The 19,489-nt window shown below is 40.1% G+C and overlaps 2 protein-coding genes across 7 annotated transcripts in view; both read right to left on the reverse strand.

Annotated features, from left to right (window-relative positions):
* The window catches only part of klf5a (Kruppel like factor 5a), a 24,207-nt gene extending 7,382 nt beyond the window's left edge, over nucleotides 1-16,825 (reverse strand). Inside the window, exons 1-5 of one of the 6 annotated variants that reach the window (XM_062059293.1) lie at nucleotides 16,694-16,825; nucleotides 13,110-13,168; nucleotides 10,053-10,217; nucleotides 7,282-8,188; nucleotides 4,320-4,379 (exon numbers count right to left, since the gene is read on the reverse strand). In XM_062059293.1, the coding sequence (XP_061915277.1) occupies nucleotides 4,320-4,379; nucleotides 7,282-8,188; nucleotides 10,053-10,217; nucleotides 13,110-13,133 (1,156 nt within the window). In that variant the 5' untranslated portion in view covers nucleotides 13,134-13,168; nucleotides 16,694-16,825. Of the gene's footprint in view, nucleotides 1-4,319; nucleotides 4,380-7,281; nucleotides 8,189-9,852; nucleotides 9,882-10,052; nucleotides 11,067-13,109; nucleotides 13,230-16,693 lie in introns of those variants that run through there. The other 5 variants (XM_062059292.1, XM_062059295.1, XM_062059296.1 and 2 more) reach the window with 5 other exon arrangements.
* Nucleotides 16,328-19,489, reverse strand: part of pibf1 (progesterone immunomodulatory binding factor 1) — a 78,546-nt gene continuing 75,384 nt past the window's right edge. The window contains exon 19 of the mRNA XM_062059287.1: nucleotides 16,328-16,868. Coding sequence (XP_061915271.1) covers nucleotides 16,815-16,868 — 54 coding nt within the window. The 3' untranslated portion in view covers nucleotides 16,328-16,814. The remainder of the gene's footprint in view (nucleotides 16,869-19,489) is intronic.

Genomic DNA, 19,489 nt, shown 5'->3' on the forward strand with positions numbered 1-19,489 from the left:
CCAATAAGTTTTTCAATTTGTTTAAGTCGGTTTCCCAGCATGCCTTGCAATGGCTTTAAATGTGTGTCATTTAGAATGTTGAATAACGCATGGACATTTTTTTATAACAACCACAAAGTTCAGTGAGCAGGTTGTGTTGACTTTTTTGTGCTGCTTGGATTTTTATTTTGGTACCATGACTAGGGAAGGTTCTTTGCATTGGGTCACACAGGTAAATGCTGCGCACATTTCCATTCAGAGTATAACTAAAGCTCCTTGACCACAATTACTTATGTTGTCAAAGCAGCAGCATTGACATTTTCAGACTTTTTAAAGAGACTTGAAATTTCCCAGGGACACATTCCTTATTTAACTGGCGGGCCACATTAAAGACGCGGGCGGGCCACGTTAAAGACGCGGGCGGGCCACGTTAAAGACGCGGGCGGGCCACGTTAAAGACGCGGGCGGGCCACGTCAAAGACGCGGGCGGGCCACGTCAAAGACGCGGGCGGGCCACGTCAAAGACGCGGGCGGGCCACGTCAAAGACGCGGGCGGGCCACGTGAAAGACGCGGGCGGGCCACGTCAAAGACGCGGGCGGGCCACGTCAAAGACGCGGGCGGGCCACTTTAAAGACGCGGGCGGGCCACATTAAAGACGCGGGCGGGCCACGTTAAAGACGGGGGCGGGCCACGTTAAAGACGCGGGCGGGCCACGTTAAAGACGCGGGCGGGCCACGTTAAAGACGTGGGCGGGCCACATTAAAGACGTGGGCGGGCCACACATGTGGTGTGGGCGGGCCACACATGTGGTGTGGACACCCCTCGTCTACATCAACAATATGATGTGGCAGGACAGGCCAGGTTTAAAACACATTAAAATCGTGTTATCATCATCTTCGTCTTTTAGCAAAGTTCAAACTCTTTTTATCTTTTGACCTTTTTGAACAAGTCGTGCATGTTTTTATGTCAAGTGGCCAAAAAGCTCTCTCCTGGTTGCAGCTAGTCCAGAAGGCTAACTCTCAGACCTCATCCAAATGTACAGTCCTGAGGTCCGAGAGCCAGCTGGTGGTGCCCAGGACCAGACTTCAAACCAGGGTAGACAGGGTCTCAGCTCTGGAACATTCTGCCCCTCCATGTTCCAACTGCTCCCACTCTGGACTCTTTCAAGTCTCGTCTTAACACCCACTTTTATTCTCTGCCTTTTAACACTACGTGAGTTGTGTGCTCCTCTGGGTTTTACATTTTCATTTCTATTTATTGTTTTAATTAGCCTTTAAAACTGTTTTTAATCATATTTATTTTTATATTGTATTTATATTAGTTTCATATTTATTTATTTTTTGTTTTTATTCAGTCATTGGTGGAGCTAAGGATAATATTTGAATATTGTTTTTAATATTGTTGTGCAGCACTTTGGAAACATTGTTGTTGTTTAAATGTGCTATATAAATAAAGTGGATTGAAAAAACAAAAAAATACTTTTAAAAAGATTAATAAATTGATTAGGAATCGTTACAAATAAGAATCGGAAATAATTTGAAAAAATACTCTTTTTAAACCCCCTAATAACATTATGAGCAAAACAAAACTTCCCTGCCCTTCCATAGACACCATCACCCGTGTTCGAGGAAAACATCAGTAGAAGAGGACGCAAAATAGAATATAGCAGCTAATTGTATTTTTCTGCTCTTATTTGACTCAGTCTTTCCTGCCTCATGTTGCTCCTGATCTTGAATATTTTACCATTCAAACTCTAAAGTCTTCAAGGTCAAATCTCTTGCTTGGTTTGTCCCAAATTTGTGCCAAATTACTTCAAGGTCGGATTTATTCAAATCTCTCGCTTGATTTGTCCCAAATTTGTCCAAATGTATCCAAAGTTGTCCCAAATTACTTCAAGGTCGGATTTATTCAAATATCCTGCTTGGTTTGTCCCAAATTTGTCCCAAATTACTTCAAGGTGGGATTTATTCAAATCTCTCGCTTGATTTGTCCCAAATTCGTCCAAATTAGGGATGTCCGATAATATCGGCCGATAAATGCGTTAAAATGTAATATCAGAAATTATCGGTATCGTTTTTTTTATTATCGGTATCGTTTTTTTAAAATTAAATCAACATAAAAAACACAAGATACACTTACAATTAATGCACCAACCCAAAAAACCTCCCTCCTCATTCACACAAAAGGGTTGTTTCTTTCTGTTATTAATATTCTGCTTCCTACATTATATATCAATATATATCAATTCAGTCTGCAAGGGATACAGTCCGTAAGCACACATGATTGTGCGTGCTGCTGCTCCACTAATAGTACTAACCTTTAACAGTTAATTTTACAAATTTTCATTAATTACTAGTTTCTATGTAACTGTTTTTATATTGTTTTACTTTCTTTTTTATTCAAGAAAATGTTTTTAATTTATTTATCATATTTTATTTTATAATTTTTTTTAAAAAGTACCTTATCTTCACCATACCTGGTTGTCCAAATTAGGCATAATAATGTGTTAATTCCACGACTGTATATATCGGTTGATATCGGTATCGGTTGATATCGGTATCGGTTGATATCGGTATCGGTAATTAAGAGTTGGACAATATCGGAATATCGGATATCGGCAAAAAGCCATTATCGGACATCCCTAGTCCAAATGTATCCAAATGTGTCCCAAATTACTTCAAGGTCGGATTTATTCAAATCTCTCACTTTGTCCCAAATCACTTTTTAAAGAGACTTGAAATTTCCCTGGGACACATTCCTTATTTAACTGGCGGGCCACATTAAAGACGTGGGCGGGCCACATTAAAGACGTGGGCGGGCCACATTAAAGACGTGGGCGGGCCACACATGTGGTGTGGACACCCCTCGTCTATATCAACAATATGATGTGGCAGGACAGGAAAGATTTAAAACCAAAAAATTAATTATTATTTAAAAAAAAAAAAAATCATTTAGGAATCGTTACAAATAAGAATCGCAATTAATTTTAAAATATACTCTTTTTAAACCCCCTAATAACATTATGAGCAAAACAAAACTTTCCTGCCCTTCCATAGACACCATCGCCCGTGTTCCAGAAAAACATCAGTAGAAGAGGACGCAAAATAGAATATAGCAGCTAATTGTATTTTTCTTTCCCCCCCTCATGTTGCTCCTGATCTTAAATCTTTTACCATTTAGCAAATACGACCACATCTTAAATCGTTTACCATTTACCAAATACGACCACATCTTAAATCGTTTACCATTTACCAAATACGACCACATCTTAAATCGTTTACCATTTACCAAATACGACCACATCTTAAATCGTTTACCATTTACCAAATACGACCACATCTTAAATCTTTTACCATTTACCAAATACGACCACATCACACCAGTTCTCAAATCCCTTCCCTGGCTTCCTGTTCCACTCAGGATTGAATACAAAGTCTCCCTACTAACCCACCAGATCCTCCGTGGAAATGCCCCCCCCCCTCTACCTCAAAGAACTGCTCACCCCCAAATCCTCCACACGAGACAGGCTAACCTCCTGCAACCTCCGAGGACAAAGCTCCGAACAATGGGAGCCCGGCCTTTCTGCTCCGCCGCTCCCAGTCTGTGGAACGCTCTCCCTGACCACCTGAGGGCACCACAGACTGTGAATGTTTTTAAAAAAGGCTTAAAACCCCTTCTTTTTAAAAAAGCCTTTTTTTTTAGATGTATGCGTGCTAGTTGTAGTTTAGATTTTTTATTTATTTGTATTATTTTGTATTTATTTTTTAAACACACTGGAGCACTTTGAGGTTTTTTGTTCAACGTAAAATGCTTTTTACAAATAAAATAGATGATCATTATTACCATCCCAAACTCTAAAGTCTTCAATGTTGGATTTATTCAAATCTCTCGCTTGGTTTGTCCCAAATTTGAGCGAGGAGGTCCATACTTTCCTCATCCTTTGCAAGAATGCCTTCCCATTCTGCCTGACAATAACATGTTTGGGGATAAAACTGCTAGCGACACACATTATTACGCAACACCAAAACTGCCTCCGGTCTTCTTTGGTGACGTCAGCCGGCCAACATTTTGGAGGTAAAAGTGGGCGTTCCAAAATGTGCTGAAACTGGTTAAAAACAACAACAACAACAACAAGCCTGAAATGACTACCGTGTGTGTTTGTGGGGCCACAACTGTGACCGTGTTGTCGGCATTCCAGGTGTACAAATGCTAAAGACAAAACCTCAACAAAGGAGGTCCAAAAAGGTGTTAGCGCTAGCACATGCTAGTGTAGTGTGAGTCACCTCCACCTGCACACACCACACGTGCACACCCAAATAGGAGGTTGAGAGGGTCTCACCCGTGTGGGTCCTGAGGTGGGCTTTCAGGTGAGAGGACTTGGTGTAGACCTTCTTGCAGCCTGACGGGAGGAACACACAATACAAAAGTTGCATGAGGAGAGGAATGTTGCTTCTACCAAGAGTTCTTCAAGTGGTGGTGCCTCACTTAGGGGCCACGTGGTGGTGCCTTACTTAGGGGCCACGTGGTGGTGCCTCACTTAGGGGCCACGTGGTGGTGCCTCACTTAGGGGCCACGTGGTGACAAGAAGACCCCCAAAGTGAGGGGACATCAGTAGACATCTTTGGAGCTGCAGTTTTACTGAGGATTATCTTTATCTTTATTTGAGGATTAAAGCGAGTGTTAGTATCTTTATTTATCTTTATTTGAGGATTAAAGTAAGTGTTACTATCTTTATTTATCTTTATTTGATTATTAAAGCGAGTGTTACTATCTTTATTTATCTTTGAGGATTAAAGTAAGTGTTACTATCTTTATTTATCTTTATTTGATTATTAAAGCGAGTGTTACTATCTTTATTTATCTTTATTTGATTATTAAAGCGAGTGTTACTATCTTTATTTGAGGATTAAAGAAAGTGTTACTATCTTTATTTGATTATTAAAGCGAGTGTTACTATCTTTATTTATCTTTATTTGAGGATTAAAGTGAGTGTTACTATCTTTATTTATCTTTATTTGATTATTAAAGCGAGTGTTACTATCTTTATTTATCTTTATTTGATTATTAAAGCGAGTGTTACTATCTTTATTTATCTTTGAGGATTAAAGTAAGTGTTACTATCTTTATTTGATTATTAAAGTGAGTGTTACTATCTTTATTTATCTTTATTTGAGGATTAAAGCGAGTGTTACTATCTTTATTTATCTTTATTTGATTATTAAAGCGAGTGTTACTATCTTTATTTATCTTTGAGGATTAAAGTAAGTGTTACTATCTTTATTTATCTTTATTTGATTATTAAAGTGAGTGTTACTATCTTTATTTATCTTTATTTGAGGATTAAAGCGAGTGTTACTATCTTTATTTATCTTTTTTTGATTATTAAAGTAAGTGTTACTATCTTTATTTGATTATTAAAGCGAGTGTTACTATCTTTATTTATCTTTATTTGAGGATTAAAGTGAGTGTTACTATCTTTATTTATCTTTATTTGAGGATTAAAGCGAGTGTTACTATCTTTATTTATCTTTATTTGAGGATTAAAGTAAGTGTTACTATCTTTATTTATCTTTGAGGATTAAAGTGAGTGTTACTATCTTTATTTATCTTTATTTGATTATTAAAGTGAGTGTTACTATCTTTATTTGAGGATTAAAGCGAGTGTTACTATCTTTATTTATCTTTGAGGATTAAAGTGAGTGTTACTATCTTTATTTATCTTTGATTATTAAAGTGAGTGTTACTATCTTTATTTGAGGATTAAAGAGAGTGTTACTATCTTTATTTGATTATTAAAGCGAGTGTTACTATCTTTATTTGAGGATTAAAGCGAGTGTTACTATCTTTATTTATCTTTATTAGATTATTAAAGCGAGTGTTACTATCTTTAAACAACATTCTTAATGAAGGTTGTGTATTGGAAGTTGTAATTAGTGTCAGACCAGACGTGCCACTCAGCAACAATTCCAACAGTCACATCAATGCAATGACGGCGGACGTTTTTCCGTGCAATTTGTGCTGCACTTATTTGAGTTATGTGGACGGCAGCGCGACATTTTCCCGTGCAGCTGCTGCTGACTCCCCTCCGCCGCCACGCATACTTCCTCCCCACTCAAGACGTGCGCACACACGCCGCCTGCAAGTGGCTGCACATCCACCAGCTCCCCTGACATCTCATGTTGGCTGCTTTTTTTTAAATTTCCTGAATAAAAGATTGCGATGCTCTCACTCAGACGTGCAAAACAAGCACACTTAATGAGCACAAACAAGTTAGTGCCATCGTCAACATACCACTCGTGTCTCTGCGGCAGCAACTATCTCACTCAACCTCTTTTACTTACCTGTTAGCATGCTAGCGTTAGCATGATAACGTTTTTTTTGCTAGAATTTTAGCTAACTTTGATCTTTTTAAGCTAATAATCATGAATTTTGTTACTTGGCGCCGTCTTAGAAATGTGCTAGCAGTTCTCCTGTTAGCATGCTTACGGGTTTTTTTGCTAGCATTTTTAGCTAACATTGATCTTTTTAAGCAAACAATCATAGATTTTGTTGCATGGCGCCATCTTAGACACATGCTAGCTGTTACAATGTTAGCATGCTGACGTTTTTTTTTTGCTAACATTTTAGCTAGTTTGGTTGTTTTTATTTTAGCTAATAACCATGGATTTTGTTACTTGGCACCATCCTAGAAGTATGTGAGCTGTTCCCCTGTTAGCATGCCAACAATAGCATGCTAATGTTTTTAGCGAGCATTTGAGCGAACCTTGATCTTTTCAAACTAACAATCTTGGATTTTCTTACTTGGCGCCATCTTAGAAGTATGCTAGCTGTTCCCCTGTTAGCAAGCTAACAATTTAGCTAACTTTGTTCTTTTAAAGCTAATAAGTCTAGATTGAGTGACTTGGCACCATCTTGGAAGTATGCTAGTTGTTCCCCTGTTAGCAATGGTAATGTTAGCATGCCAACAAAAGCATGCTAATGTTTTTTTGCGAGCATTTTATCAAATATTGTTCTTTTCAAGCTAAAAACCGTGGATGTTGTTACTTGGTGACATCTAGAAGTATGCTAGCTGTTCCCCGGTTTGAATGTTAATGTTAGCATGCTTATGCTTTTTTTCTTGCATTTTAGCTAATGTTGTTGTTTTTAATCTAATAAGAGCTTCAAGAAACAACCGTAGTGACACACAATTAGGATCCTAACCAGGACTGACTTTTGTTGAGTAATGTAAACAAGCATCTTGTATGCCGCGTGCTAGCAAAGACATGACGTCCCTGGGGGAGGTAATGATAATTGGTTCCCACCTGGGTAATCACAGTGGTGGATCCGCCGCTTCTCCAAGTCTGGGTTGTTCCTGCGGTTGTAGCGCACCGGGGTCAAGACCTGCGTGGCGGCGGGGACGTGGGGGTTCGGCGCGGCAGCTTGCCCCGACGGGTGGGCGGTGGCGGCGGCGGCCAGTCCCGGGGTGCTGCCCGCCATCTTGGAGGCGATGGTGGCCGCATAGGAAGGAGGCGGCGACATGGTGTGGAGCAGCTCCTTCTGCCTGTCGGGGCTGCCTGGTTCGGAGCTGGGCGGCGAGGGCGGCAGGTAGGGCGCCTGCTGCTGCTGGAAGAAGTGGGCGTGGGGGCGCGAGTAAGAGGGTCCGCCGCCGCAGAAGGAAGACTTGGCGCTTTGGTCTTGCTGGGATGTGCGGAAGGTGTGCTGCATGTGGGCCTCCATGTTGTCGCCGTGGTGATGCTCCAAGCCGGAGATCAGGAGCTGGAAGAGCGAGGCGCCGCCGTCGTGCTGCTCGTACCCGGCCGGCGACATTTCCTGTTTAATGAAGACCTCCGGCACCAGGGTGTCGCCGCCCTGCTGGTGGAAAGCGCTGGTGAAGTCTGGCAACCCCGCCATGTTTACGGCGGAGGTCTCCATGGCGACGCCGACATGGCCGGCGGCGCCGCAGCTACTTGTGGGCGGGAGGCTCTGAGAGAAGCACGGCGGCGCCGCCGCTTCCATCTTGACTTGGACTTGGAGGTTCTCGTGGGGCGGAGCCAAGCCCGCCCTCAGGTAAGTCATGTCGGGAAGGTAAAGGTTCATGTTGAGGGTGTACGGCGCCCCGGCCTGCTCCTCGCCGAAGAAGTGATCCATCCCCACGGCGCCGTCTCTTTGGGACTTCTGGCCGTCTGGAAGCGGCTGCGGGGAGAGATAGCGGTCCATCTCGCACTTGGCCTGTCGGAGGAGGACAAATAAAGCCGTCATTTGATTGGCGCGTCAGCACTCAGACATTTATCAAGTAGTCATCAAGAGGCGGCTGCGACATTCCCGCTCTGCCTGCAAGGCTGAACTCACAAACCCGCGTGCATGCCAGCTTCCAGCAGGCAGAACCACCCCATGCATGCCAGCTTCCAGGAGGGAGAACCACTCCATGCATGCTAGCTTCCAGGAGGGAGAACCACCCCATGCATGCTAGCTTCCAGGAGGGGAGAACCACCCCATGCATGCTAGCTTCCAGGAGGGGAGAACCACCCCATGCATGCTAGCTTCCATGAGGGAGAACCACTCCATGCATGCCAGCTTCCAGGAGGGAGAACCACTCCATGCATGCCAGGTTCCATGAGGGAGAACCACTCCATGCATGCCAGCTTCTAGGAGGGGAGAACCACTCCATGCATGCCAGCTTCCAGGAGGGAGAACCACCCCATGCATGCCAGCTTCCAGGAGGGAGAACCACTCCATGCATGCCAGCTTCCATGAGGGAGAACCACTCCATGCATGCCAGCTTCCAGGAGGGGAGAACCACTCCATGCATGCCAGCTTCCAGGAGGGAGAACCACCCCATGCATGCCAGCTTCCAGGAGGGAGAACCACCCCATGCATGCTAGCTTCCAGGAGGGGAGAACCACCCCATGCATGCTAGCTTCCATGAGGGAGAACCACTCCATGCATGCCAGCTTCCAGGAGGGAGAACCACTCCATGCATGCCAGCTTCCATGAGGGAGAACCACCCCATGCATGCCAGCTTCCAGGAGGGGAGAACCACCCCATGCATGCCAGCTTCCAGGAGGGAGAACCACCCCATGCATGCCAGCTTCCAGGAGGGAGAACCACCCCATGCATGCCAGCTTCCAGGAGGGAGAACCACCCCATGCATGCCAGGTTCCAGGAGGGAGAACCACCCCATGCATGCTAGCTTCCAGGAGGGAGAACCACTCCATGCATGCCAGCTTCCAGGAGGGAGAACCACCCCATGCATGCTAGCTTCCAGGAGGGAGAACCACCCCATGCATGCTAGCTTCCAGGAGGGAGAACCACCCCATGCATGCTAGCTTCCAGGAGGGAGAACCACTCCATTTCCAGGAGGGGAGAACCACCCCATGCATGCCAGCTTCCAGGAGGGAGAACCACCCCATGCATGCCATGTTCCAGGAGGGAGAACCACCCCATGCAAGCCAGGTTCAAAATCAGAATCAGAAATATTGTATTAATCCCTGAGGGGAAATTAAAATGTTCAGCACAATCCCATTCAAGATCAGACAAACATTACAGGGAGACAGAACAGGATCGCTGACGGGTATGCCAACTCCTGGCGCCCCTTACAACCAGGAGGGAGAACCACTCCATGCATGCCAGGTTCCAGGAGGGAGAACCACCCCATGCATGCCAGGTTCCAGGAGGGAGAACCACCCCATGCATGCCAGGTTCCAGGAGGGAGAACCACCCCATGCATGCCAGGTTCCAGGAGGGAGAACCACTCCATGCATGCCAGGTTCCAGGAGGGAGAACCACTCCATGCATGCCAGGTTCCAGGAGGGAGAACCACCCCATGCATGCCAGGTTCCAGGAGGGAGAACCACCCAAGCCTGCATGCGGGAGATGTGCTGCTGTCCTGGGACCTTTGCAAGCGGGCTCACTTGCCGACAACTGCTCGCCAACTGGCCGCCAACACGCAGCAAATGTCGCACGAACAGGCGAGCGGCGGTGGGGGGCTCAAAAAAAAAAAAAAAAAAAAAAAAAAAAAAAAAAAAGAAGCAAGCAGCCGCCACGCCCATTGGAGGACAAAACAGCGGGAAATAAGCGTAAATGCAGTGTTTACCTGCGTGTAGTCGCTTCGGTCCGAGTCGCTCATCTTGCACACCAAGCCCAGCAGCGCCGAGTCCTCCATGGGGAAGCCCGCGGCCAAGGACGCCTTGTGCAGCGGGAAGAAAGGCTCCTCATGTCCGACGTCGCTCATCGCTAGTGTCGCAGACATGGGGTTTCCCTCCGGAGAAAGAAGAATAAAAAGGGGGAAGGATTGCTGTTGTTTTTTGAAAGACTTCGTCCAAGAAAAGAAAAATGTTCGACGAGGATGCTGCTGCAGCCGAGCCCGGGCAGGGAGGGAGAGTAGGTCCGTACGACGGTGCTTACATCCCCGCTCTGCACTTGTCTCGCCTCCTCCAGCGGCCCACCATCACTTTTCTATGGGGCGGGCGTGCAGGGCGGAGCTAGCGGACCTGGCAACCCGGTGGCCACCGCCCTGAACTCCATCTCCACGCAGTCAAGGTTAAAGCACATTCTGCGTGGTTCTTTTATGGATCCACGCGGAATGGGGCCACAAATGCCATGAAAAACGAAAAAAACAATTCAAAATCCAACGGAGGTAAAAAGAAGAAGGAAAACCAGGACCACAGTGGTCGCTGAAGAGGATGTGGTTGTTGTCACTTTTTTTTTTTTTTTTTACTGTGGTGCACAGATATTTAAAAACGGCCCCGAGTTCACTTCAAAACTTGGGAGACAAACAATTCCTAAAAACATTGCATTGAAATCACAACGAGGTGGTTGCAGGAGTTCACACAAATAACATTAAAGAAAACAAATATTTAAAAAAGATCACAGAGCTGACTCAACCAGCTGATGCCTCAGCGGCGCCGTTTCTACATGCGGCTACAAAAGTAAAAACCAGGAAAAACTCAAACATGAGCAATAAATAGTACACATTGCGCAACGGAAGACACCGGGAGAGCAAACTCCGTCGTAGGCTGCCCACCAGCTCAAGGCCAATGTCTGCGGATTCTGCACGGATCCAGGGAGAGCAAAGTGTGAGACAGGAACAGGAACCCCTGAAGAGGTGCTGCAAAGAAGAAGTGGCCAAAGATAGGTGTGCCAACCTTGTGGCGTCGTGTATATGTCATTGCTGCCAAAGGTGCATCAACTAAGTATTGATCAAAGGCTGTCAATACTTATGTACATTTTTGGTTTCTAATACATTTGCACAATAAAAAAAACATTGTTTACATTGCCATGATTGTGTGTGTGTACATATATATATATATATATATATATATATATATATATATATATATATATATATATATATATATATATATATATATATATATATATATATATATATATATATATATATATATATAGAACACACACATATATACATAATATATACACTGTACATATATTAGGGATGTCCGATAATGGCTTTTTGCCGATATCCGATATGCCGATATTGTTCAACTCTTTAATTACCGATACCGATATCAACTGATACCGATATAAACCGATATATACAGTCGGGGAATTAACACATTATTATGCCTAATTTGGACAACCAGGTATGGTGAAGATAAGGTACTTTTTAAAAAAATGAATCAAATAAAATAATATAAATAAATTAAAAACATTTTCTTGAATAAAAAAGAAAGTAAAACAATATAAAAACAGTTACATAGAAACTAGTAATTAATGAACATTTGTAAAATTAACTGTTAAAGGTTAGTACTACTAGTGGAGCAGCAGCACGCACAATCATGTGTGCTTACGGACTGTATCCCTTGCAGACTGTATTGATATATATTGATATATAATGTAGGAACCAGAATATTAATAACAGAAAGAAACAACCCTTTTGTGTGAATGAGTGTAAATGGGGGAGGGAGGTTTTTTGGGTTGGTGCACTAATTGTGAGTGTATCTTGTGTTTTTTATGTGGATTTAATAAAAAATAAATAAAAAAAAACAAAAAAAAACGATACTGATAACAAAAAAACCGATACCGATAATTTCCGATATTACATTTTAACGCATTTATCGGCCGATAATATCGGCAGACCGATATTATCGGACATCTCTAACATATATACATGTATATATATTAGTATGTATGCATACATAAATATATATATATATATATATATATATATATACAGTATATATATATATATACACATATATATAGTAGTATGAGAAAGAGACAAACAGACTACAGTAGTACATCCCAACACTCCTGTTTCGTGGTTACTCACTCATGAGATTTGAGTGAGTAACCACGAAACAGGCGTGTTGGAATGAATCTCTTTATCTGGAATGAGTATCTTTATATATATATACACACATACTAGTAGTGTTACTCAAGGTTCCCTTTTAGATTCTCTCTTTTTCGTCATTATTTGGACTATTCAACTGGTGGCCCCCAGTGGTTTGTAAATGTGAGACATATTCATAGGGCCCTCACACAATCACTAACTAGTTCCAGAGCCAACCCTCGGCTTTGTCTGCTTCTTAGAAATATTTTTTTTGTTGACCCATTTTGTTCTTTAATATGACTTCATTCTTATTATTAGACTCCTGAAGGGCCCCCACGTACACTCACTATGTTTACATGCACCGATTAACTCGTTATTGACCTAATGTGGTTAAAACTGGCTTTTTAAAACACACCTTTTACGCATGCAGAATGATTTTGTATGGAAAAAACTTTGATAAGTCCTTTTCCGATTATCGTATTCATTTGGTTAAGCCTACCCTGTCTTTAAATACTAATGACGCCTCTGTTCCCAACTCTAATCAAGGGTCCTTGAATGCACCACAGTTACAGCCTGTGAGATGCAAAAGTGCAACTTGAACATAACTTTGTCGAATAGGGCCACACATACATTTTGACCTTTCTTTCTATCACCTCAGCCTGGTTCCCAAATGTTGTATGATTGCACGAATGTGAGCTTTGATGACTTTATGACGTCTGTGTTGAGGAACAGTCAAGTGAAATGAGCCACTTTGCAGGGAATGGTAGGTGGTCTGTCTTGCACATCCATTTTTTTTTTTTACGGAACTTTTGGGACGTCGTATTTTATTCCAAGCCCCTCCCATAATAGCAGATTTACCTCCACATTGTTCCTGTCCTCCATGGTGCGCAGCGCCGGCTCATTGTCCAGCACAGCTCCTACGGCACAGGTGTCACACTCAAGGCCAAGAAACCATGATTTTATTTGGCCCTCGAAAGCCTGGAAATAATATGTGTCAGTAAAGTTCTTTATCATTTCTCACTAAATGTTTTCATTATTTTTATTTTGACAGAAAAAAAATACATGTTGTCGTTGCAATGACATCTTTTCTTAAACTTAAATACCAATATAATAATGCAACAGATATTATCATACATTTTAATATAAATATATAAAATAAATACTTTTTATCTGCTTGATACATTTTTTCAAAGTAAGTTCTCCATCAAATTGTACATGTAAATGAGAATAGATTTTACAGTAAAACTGTGAAATTAACTGTGTTTTTTACAGCACTTTAGTGTTATTATTTATTATTATTTAGTGTTATTTATTTATCAAAAAACAGTACAACTGTTTTTTGATGATCAAATTCTGGCAACTGAGCTGCCAGTTTTTTATTTTACTGTTTTTACATTTTGCCATTTACAGTAATACACTGGAAAATCTACAGCTATTTTTATGGTTTATAAAAAAAACTGTCAGCTCAGTTGCCAGAATTTTACCGTAAAAAAGCAGTTTCCTTTGCACTTTTTTTGGGGAATTTTGCTATCGTTCACAATTATTATGAGACAAGAACAACAGTCTCTTTTTTTCCCACAATTTTAAAGATAATAAACGCTTAAAAGATGCGGTTAATCAACTTCAAAACCCTCCATTAACGTTTTATATACACACTGCAAGTATATATATAATGTAGTAACAGACACCTTCATAACAATATGTAATATGTACAATAAACACACTGCAAGTATATATATAATGTAGTAACAGACACCTTCATAACAATATGTAATATGTACAATATACACACTGCAAGTATATATATAATGTAGTAACAGACACCTTCATAACAATATGTAATATGTACAATATACACACTGCAAGTATATATATAATGTAGTAACAGACACCTTCATAACAATATGTAATATGTACAATATACACACTGCAAGTATATATATAATGTAGTAACAGACACCTTCATAACAATATGTAATATGTACAATATACACACTGCAAGTATATATATATAATGTAGTAACAGACACCTTCATAACAATATGTAATATGTACAATATACACACTGCAAGTATATATATAATGTAGTAACAGACACCTTCATAACAATATGTAATATGTACAATATACACACTGCAAGTATATATATAATGTAGTAACAGACACCTTCATAACAATATGTAATATGTACAATATACACACTGCAAGTATATATATAATGTAGTAACAGACACCTTCATAACAATATGTAATATGTACAATATACACACTGCAAGTATATATATAATGTAGTAACAGACACCTTCATAACAATATGTAATATGTACAATATACACACTGCAAGTATATATATATATAATGTAGTAACAGACACCTTCATAACAATATGTAATATGTACAATATACACACTGCAAGTATATATATAATGTAGTAACAGACACCTTCATAACAATATGTAATATGTACAATATACACACTGCAAGTATACAATAACAATGTTGTTACAGTTTGGTTATTATACATGTTACACAACGTAAATTAAGTATTGTTGACGCTTTTTGAAAGCATTTTGAAAGTGATTTAGAGGTAGCATTGATTGCTAACATTAGCTGCATTGCTAGCCACGTAAAACAAGATGATTTTTATGTTAGAAAGCGGGAAAAAAAAGAAGAAAAAAAAGACTTTTGTCTTCTTGTCTCTCATAATGATTGTGAACGATATGCAAAATTCCCCCCAAACAGTGCAGTTCCCCTTTAAGGTGTGGGACATGTACTACCCTTAAGTTGTGGGACATGTACTACCTTTAAGGTGTGGGACATGTACTACCTTTAAGGTGTGGGACATGTACCACCTTTAAGGTGTGGGACATGTACTACCTTTAAGGTGTGGGACATGTACAGCACACACTGGCTGGACTATGGACAATTAGTCACGTTTTGCTTGATTGCGGCCGTGTTTTTCCACCGACACTGCTCAAATTGTACACGTATGTGCTTGTCAGTCCTCTAAAGCAGTGGTCCCCAACCACCGGGCCGTGGCCCGGTACCAATCTGTCCGCGGCCTGATTGTAAGAAATAAAATAAAAAATAAAACATTTTTTTTATATACACTACCGTTCAAAAGTTTGGGGTAACCCAAATAATTTTGTGGAATATCCTTTTCTTTTCTAAGAACAAGAATAGACTGTCGAGTTTCAGATGAAAGTTCTCTTCTTCTGGCCATTTTGAGCGTTTAATTGACCCCACAAATGTGATGCTCCAGAAACTCAATCTGCTCAAAGGAAGGTCAGTTTTGTAGCTTCTGTAACGAGCTAAAGTGTTTTCAGATGTGTGAACATGATTGCACAAGGGTTTTCTAATCATCAATTAGCCTTCTGAGCCAATGAGCAAACACATTGTACCATTAGAACACTGGAGTGATAGTTGCTGGAAATGGGCCTCTATACACCTATGTAGATATTGCACCAAATACCAGACATGTGCAGCTAGAATAGTCATTTACCACCTTAGCAATGTATAGAGTGTATTTCTTTAAAGTTAAGACTAGTTTAAAGTTATCTTCATTGAAAAGTACAGTGCTTTTCCTTAAAAAATAAGGACATTTCAATGTGACCCCAAACTTTTGAACGGTAGTGTATATATATACATATATATACATTATATATCAATATAGATCAATACAGTCTGCAGGGATACAGTCCGTAGGCACACATGATTGTATTTCTTTATGAAAATAAATAAATAAATAAAAATTCCCACCGGTCCGTGGGACAAATTTTCAAGCGTTGACCGGTCCCCAGCTACAAAAAGGTTGGGGACCACTGCCCTAAAGGTCCGTACCAAATTTGGTGCTGATCCAGCAAAACAGCCTACAATTACAATGGGGTGATTCTGTGGAGCGCTTTGGGCAGTGTGAGAAATTTCAAGTCAGTGCAACACTTGAGGGTTTAATAACAGTGCCGTTGTATATTTGTCCTGAAAAGTGTGAAAGAAAGACGGTTTAATGATCATCCAACTATCTGACACACATTTAGAAATGCATGTTTTCACATGATGAAACTATATATACAACTGTGCAAATTCTGGGAATTTAATTGACTTTGTTGAACGCTTTAAAGAACAGGATCAAAACTACAAGCAGGATGTGAATGAAAAAAAATGTCCGTACAAGCTGGCCAGGTATGAAAGGAAGAAGCTTGTTGGGCGAAGTACAGCACGCCATAATTACTGAGCGGCAGCATCAATAACCACAACAACAACAACAACAACAACTAGCAGCTGGATTGACTTAGAGCACGAGGAGGTGCTAAAAGTGTGCCAAGCGTCCGACGTAAGACCCAGGCAGAGTGGAAAGCATGATGATGTTATGATAGATGGACACAATCACGGCAGAGGGCGCCAGGAAAGAAGAATATTTGGGCACTTGGCGAGGAATGTGTTACCTGTGGAACATCTGAGCGCGTGGGAGAACAAGGGAAGGCTCGGGACGCTGGGAGAAAGTTGATATGTCAACAAAACTAACACAAAGATGAGGTCAAAACGTCAGAATGTTTGCTCCAGTCGTTATTTGGGATTCTGCTTCACTTTTCGGTACCAATCTGGAGTTTCTCTTTTGGTCTGCAAATAAAATAAGAGAAATATGTATTCAGTAGTCGGATAAATGTTCAAGCAATGAGTACAAATGAACTGGTGTGTGTGTGAAGTACTGAAGTTGTTTTTAATGGGACCTATTGTGATTTTACACGATATTTAAAAGACTTACTTGTGGTTTATATCAGTGGTCCCAACCACCGGTGCGGGGACCAGTACCGGTCCGTGACGCAATTGCTACCGGGCCGCACAGAAACATTATTTCATTTATAAACTACCGCTTTTTAACTTTGGCCTGTCCCACTAAACACAGCAATAAGCTTGTTAATAGATGTCAATTACAACTACTTTGTTATAGTACATGGGACAATAACCATTGAAAGATTGAACTTAACATTGGTTGAAAGATTGAACGTAAGATTGGTTGAAAGATTGAACGTAAGATTGGTTGAAAGATTGAACGTAACATTGGTTGAAAGATTGGACGTAAGATTGGTTGAAAGATTGAACGTAAGATTGGCTGAAAGATTGAACATAAAATTGGTTGAAAGATTGAACGTAACATTGGTTGAAAGATTGAACGTAAGATTGAATGTAAAATTGGTTGAAAGATTGGACGTAAGATTGGTTGAAAGATTGAACATAAGATTGAATGTAAAATTGGTTGAAAGATTGAACGTAACATTGGTTGAAAGATTGGACGTAAGATTGAATGTAAAATTGGTTGAAAGATTGAACGTAAGATTGAATGTAAAATTGGTTGAAAGATTGAACGTAAGATTGAACGCGAAATTGGTTGAAAAATTGAACGCAAAATTGAACGTAAAATTGGTTGAAAGATTGGACGTAAAATTGGTTGAAAGATTGAACGTAAAATTGGTTGAAAGATTGAACGCAAAATTGAACGTAAAATTGGTTGAAAGATTGGACGTAAAATTGGTTGAAAGCTAGAACGTAAAATTGGTTGAAAGATTGAACGCAAAATTTAACGTAACATTGGTTGAAAGATTGGACGTAAAATTGGTTGAAAGATTGAACACAAGATTGAACGTAAAATTGGTTGAAAGATTGAACGTAAGATTGGTTGAAAGATTGGACATAAAATTGGTTGAAAGATCGAACGTAAAATTGGTTGTAAGATTGAATGCAAGATTGAACGTAAAATTGGTTGAAAGATTGAACGTAACATTGGTTGAAAGATTGGACGTAAGATTGAATGTAAAATTGGTTGAAAGATTGAACGTAAGATTGAATGTAAAATTGGTTGAAAGATTGAACGTAAGATTGAACGCGAAATTGGTTGAAAAATTGAACGCAAAATTGAACGTAAAATTGGTTGAAAGATTGGACGTAAAATTGGTTGAAAGATTGAACGTAAAATTGGTTGAAAGATTGAACGCAAAATTGAACGTAAAATTGGTTGAAAGATTGGACGTAAAATTGGTTGAAAGCTAGAACGTAAAATTGGTTGAAAGATTGAACGCAAAATTTAACGTAACATTGGTTGAAAGATTGGACGTAAAATTGGTTGAAAGATTGAACACAAGATTGAACGTAAAATTGGTTGAAAGATTGAACGTAAGATTGGTTGAAAGATTGGACATAAAATTGGTTGAAAGATCGAACGTAAAATTGGTTGTAAGATTGAATGCAAGATTGAACGTAAAATTGGTTGAAAGATTGGATGTAAATTTGGTAGAAAGATTGAACGTACGATTGAATGTAAAATTGGTTAAAAGATTGGACGTAAATTTGGTTGAAAGATCGGACGTGAAATTGGTTGAAAGCTTGAACGTAAAATTGGTTGAAAGATTGAACACAAGATTGAATGTAAAATTGGTTGAAAGATTGAACGTAAGATTGGTTGAAAGATTGGACATAAAATTGGTTGAAAGATCGAACGTAAAATTGGTTGAAAGATTGAACGTAAGATTGGTTGAAAGGCTGAATGTAAAATTGGTTGAAAGATTGGACATAAAATTGGTTGGAAGATCGAACGTAAAATTGGTTGAAAGATTGAACACAAGATTGAATGTAAAATTGGTTGAAAGATCGAACGTAAAATTGGTTGAAAGATTGAACGTAAGATTGGTTGAAAGATTGGACGTAAGATTGGTTGAAAGATTGGACATAAAATTGGTTGGAAGATCGAACGTAAAATTGGTTGAAAGATTGGACGTAAGATTGAACGCGAAATTGGTTGACAGATTGGACGTAAAATTGGTTGAAAGATTGAACGTAACATTGGTTGAAAGATTGGATGTAAGATTGGTTGAAAGATTGGACGTAAAATTGGTTGAAAGATTGAACACAAGATTGAACACAAGTTAGAACGTAAAATTGGTTGAAAGATTGAACGTAAGATAGAACGTAAGATTGAACGCGAAATTGGTTGAAAGATTGAACGTAAAATTGGTTGAAAGATTGAACGTAAAATTGGTTGAAAGATTGAACGCAAAATTGAACGTAAAATTGGTTGAAAGATTGGACGTAAAATTGGTTGAAAGCTAGAACGTAAAATTGGTTGAAAGATTGAACGCAAAATTTAACGTAACATTGGTTGAAAGATTGGACGTAAAATTGGTTGAAAGATTGAACACAAGATTGAACGTAAAATTGGTTGAAAGATTGGATGTAAGATTGGTTGA

Source organism: Entelurus aequoreus, linkage group LG09 (assembly GCF_033978785.1).
Source record: "Entelurus aequoreus isolate RoL-2023_Sb linkage group LG09, RoL_Eaeq_v1.1, whole genome shotgun sequence".
In the NCBI taxonomy this organism is placed as follows: Eukaryota; Metazoa; Chordata; class Actinopteri; order Syngnathiformes; family Syngnathidae; genus Entelurus; species Entelurus aequoreus.